Source organism: Symphalangus syndactylus, chromosome 20 (genome assembly GCF_028878055.3).
Source record: "Symphalangus syndactylus isolate Jambi chromosome 20, NHGRI_mSymSyn1-v2.1_pri, whole genome shotgun sequence".
Lineage (NCBI taxonomy): Eukaryota > Metazoa > Chordata > Mammalia > Primates > Hylobatidae > Symphalangus > Symphalangus syndactylus.
Window position 1 is genome coordinate 41,681,000 of NC_072442.2, and position 3,694 is coordinate 41,684,693.

General features: G+C 42.3%; 1 protein-coding gene across 1 annotated transcript; it reads right to left on the reverse strand.

Annotated features, from left to right (window-relative positions):
- Positions 1-635: 635 nt before the first annotated feature.
- On the reverse strand, positions 636-1,022 carry LOC129470414 (keratin-associated protein 2-1-like). The gene has a single exon (XM_055258215.2). It carries the CDS (start codon positions 1,020-1,022, stop codon positions 636-638), a length of 387 nt encoding a protein of 128 aa, XP_055114190.2.
- Positions 1,023-3,694: the final 2,672 nt, after the last annotated feature.

The following is a 3,694-nucleotide window of genomic DNA, read 5'->3' on the forward strand; positions in this document are numbered from 1 at the left end:
CTTCTTCCACCTCTAACACCCTGGGCGTTCTATGATGTTCTAACAGGTGTCGGATCAGTAAACACGCTATTAGGCTGGGAATATAAGTTTCAACCCAGATGCAGCCTCCTAGCCTGTTTCTTGTTGCAGAACATTTCTCAGGTGTTCAATGCATGCCTGGAATTCTGGGCACAAGTGACTCTGTACATATGATAAAGACATAGTTGTACCCATCTTCCTGACTCAGCTGTGCTCCATAAATGTCATTTACAATGATTATAAGAAAACTACTCAGACTTAAGTTATGAGAACGATATAAGAGGATTATTCTGCATCTTGCTTTGAGTATCTCTAGATAAAATAGAGAGACAATCTCCCAGAAGGAAATATCACAAAGACCATGACTTCTATGCTAGGAGTATTGAGTTTATTAGAAAGCAGACAACATGATATAGGAGTTAGACTGGAGTCCTAGGAAAAGTATTTTTCATCTGTGTTTGGTCTGAAAAAGTGTCTTCAATGCATAGTGTGAGCTAGTATGAAGAGATCAGAAATGGGCTTCTCAAGGAAACGTGTATTGCTCTGTGGCGAAGCCCTGAGGGGCAGTGGGATGGACCTGGCCATCTTCTGAGGGGCCTTTCGTGATAACGGGCTGCTCAGCAGGAGGAGGTCCTGCAGGTGGTGCTGCAAGGGGTCGGCTGGCCGCAGGGGGGCCGGCAGCAGGGGGACTGCACAGACACAGGCTGGCAGCAGGTGGTGGCCCAGCAGCAGGGCCTGCACACCACAGCCGTGCACGACGTAGGGCAGCAGGTGATGGGGCGGCAGCAGCCTTCCTGCAGGCAGCAGGGGTCGCAGCACACCGGGCGGCGGCAGGGCTCGCAGATGGGGCGCGTGCAGCGGGGCACGCAGGTGACGGGGCGGCACACGGTGGTCTGGCAGGTCACGGGGCGGCAGCAGCAGGGGTCGCAGCAGCAGCAGGGCTGGCAGCAGCCTCTCCCGTAGCTCAGGGAGGAGAAGGTGGAGCCGCAGCAGGAGCCGGTCATGGTGGTGTCTGAGGCTGGTGTGGGTTGGGCTGTTGAGAGGAGCTGGGTGTTCTCAGGTGTGAATGTCCTCCTCCCTCTCTGGGCACTTTATATACGCTGGCTGGGAGCTGATGACCCCCAGGACACGAGGTCATTTCCTTGTTTTCACTTATCCTTCCTGAAATAACACAAGCAGATCAGTAAGTTTTCTAGGCATTGTTTAGATGCTCAGGTACACATAAAAGTCTATTTTCCTTATTTAGTGTAGACCCATTATATTTTGCTATTTATGGTTCAAATATGAATTTAATGACCCTAACTTCAAAGTCTCCAATTATCGTTATAATTCAATGATGCTTTTGCTAGTTGCTGTTTTGATAGCACAAAGTAGCTGTTGTGCTCTGCATGCTCTGAGGGTTATTACTTGCTAGCAGTTGAAGTGAAGTGATCACCTCAAGTTGTTAGCATTCTTTGCCTCTGCTAAGCTTCCTGGGCAAAACAAGTTGAGGATAATACTACAGGGATAGTTTAAAAGTCAGGATTTCTCAGTAAAAGAAGAATTTTCCCGTCCCCTTTTTGGAGGTACAAGAATGTGTTTTAGTAGGTTTCCATCATCCAGTGGTTTTTGTCTTAGAGATATGTTCATTGATTTCTATGGTTGTATCTTTCCAGACCAAGGTAAATTTCACTGTAATCTTCATGATAGCCAGTATCATTAAGTGCTAACTATGCTCCAGGCATCATATTAAAAAATACATGCATTAATCTAATCTTCATAACATTCTTAGGATGTGGATAGTGTTTATTTCTCATTTCACACATACGGAACCAGATAAGTGACTTGCCCAAGGTCATGTACCTAGTAAGTGTTGGAGCCAATACTCATTCCAGAAATATCTGTGGGAGCATTATTTATCAGCCCAAAAAGCTGAAGAACTCACTGTAGCTAAAGAATGGATTGTAGGTACCACATTCCTAGGTATTAAGGAATGTCTATTTTGTTTAGGAGCTTTTACAGTGTATTTACTTTGAAAACAGTTGTTATTTGTGATATGTCTAATTTTTAGAGTCGGTTGAAAGGACTCTATGTCTTACCAATAGCCTCAGGAATGGGAAGAATTACCTTGTATTCAGCCTTCTGAAAATGTCGAAACATACCCTAAGGAGATAGTGTCATAGTTGGGCATAACTGAATGATCATGGGGTATTGTGAACAAAGCCACCAATATGGTGAGGAAGTCAAACAAGTCTATGTAGATGAAGGTTGCAGTCTTGCGGTGTGACAAAACCCTTCAGTAGTGATCCCAGTTGAACGTGTTCTCGGGCATCATCTGGCCCATACCTCAGTGTCTTCAACATCTCCCCGTGTGCTATGCTGGGGCTCATTTCTGCTTATGGAACCAACTGTCATTTTTAATTGTTTCAAACTGTCATGACTTGTAGGCAAAATATGCCACTCAATCACTTTTGAGTCTTTGCCTCTTAATTTACTTTGTCTTGACCTTTTCCTTTACAACTAAGTCTGTTCTATTAGGTTGGTGCAAAAAGTAATTGCGGTTTTTGGCATTACTTTCAATGGCAAAAGCTGCAATTATTTTTGCACCAACCTAATAGATCTGAAGTTGAAGGTTCAAGTGTAAGCCTTCTTATTGATCACACCACTTGCATGGTTTCTTACAGGCTTACCCAGATCTGCACCAGCCACTCCAGCCAACCAGAGAATGGGGTGACTCTGGGAATAAGTGAGATCCAATAATAATGATAGGTTTGGGGGCAAACAAGGCATTGTCCATTTGAGAAAACACTTTTAAATAAGGAAGTCTCTAGAAGGCTAACAAGAAAAACTCTAAGGGGAGAAAAACAGATATACTTAACGAATTTTGAAAACAGTGATCAAGAATATGTAGAAAGAAATTAGGCTTGTGAGCCTATCTATTGGTTAATTATCAAACCGTTTACAAAGATAAGACTCCATTGTGCATGTACTGAAAATGTAAAGGTTTTGAATATAACAGTCTTCTTATTGAGAAACTTTTACCACATTTCCAGAAAAAAGATCTTTCTTCATGATTGGTTTATTGTTTTATTTTAAGAATATGCATATCCAGCATGAGTTGAGAGTTGGGATGGAATGATGATGTCTTTCTCTCTTCTAACCAATCCCCTTAGAACTTATTCATTTATCATTCAACACATCATTTCTGATTATACTCAATGTGCCAAATATTGTGCAGGTCAGTGGGAATCTAGTAGTGAACAAAGTTAGTTGAGGTCCTGGCCCTCAATGTAAATTAGCTCAGCCATTGTGGAAAGCAGTCTGGCAATTTCTGAAAGTATTTAAAATAGAATTACCATTTGATCCAGCAATCCTATTATTGGGTATGGACCCAGAGGGACAGAAATCATTCTACCATAAAGACATATACATGCATATGTTTATTGCAGCACTGTTCAAAGTAGCAAAGATATGGAATCAACCTAAATACCCATCAAGGGTGGACTGGATAAAGAAAATGTGGTACACATACACCATGGAATACTATACAGCCATAAAAAAGGAAATTATGTCCTTTGTAGCAATGTGAATGAAGCTGGAGGCCATTATCCTAAGCAAACTAACACAGATACAGAAAACCAAATACGGCATGTTCTCACTTATAAGTGGTAGCTAAACATTGAGTACATATAGACAC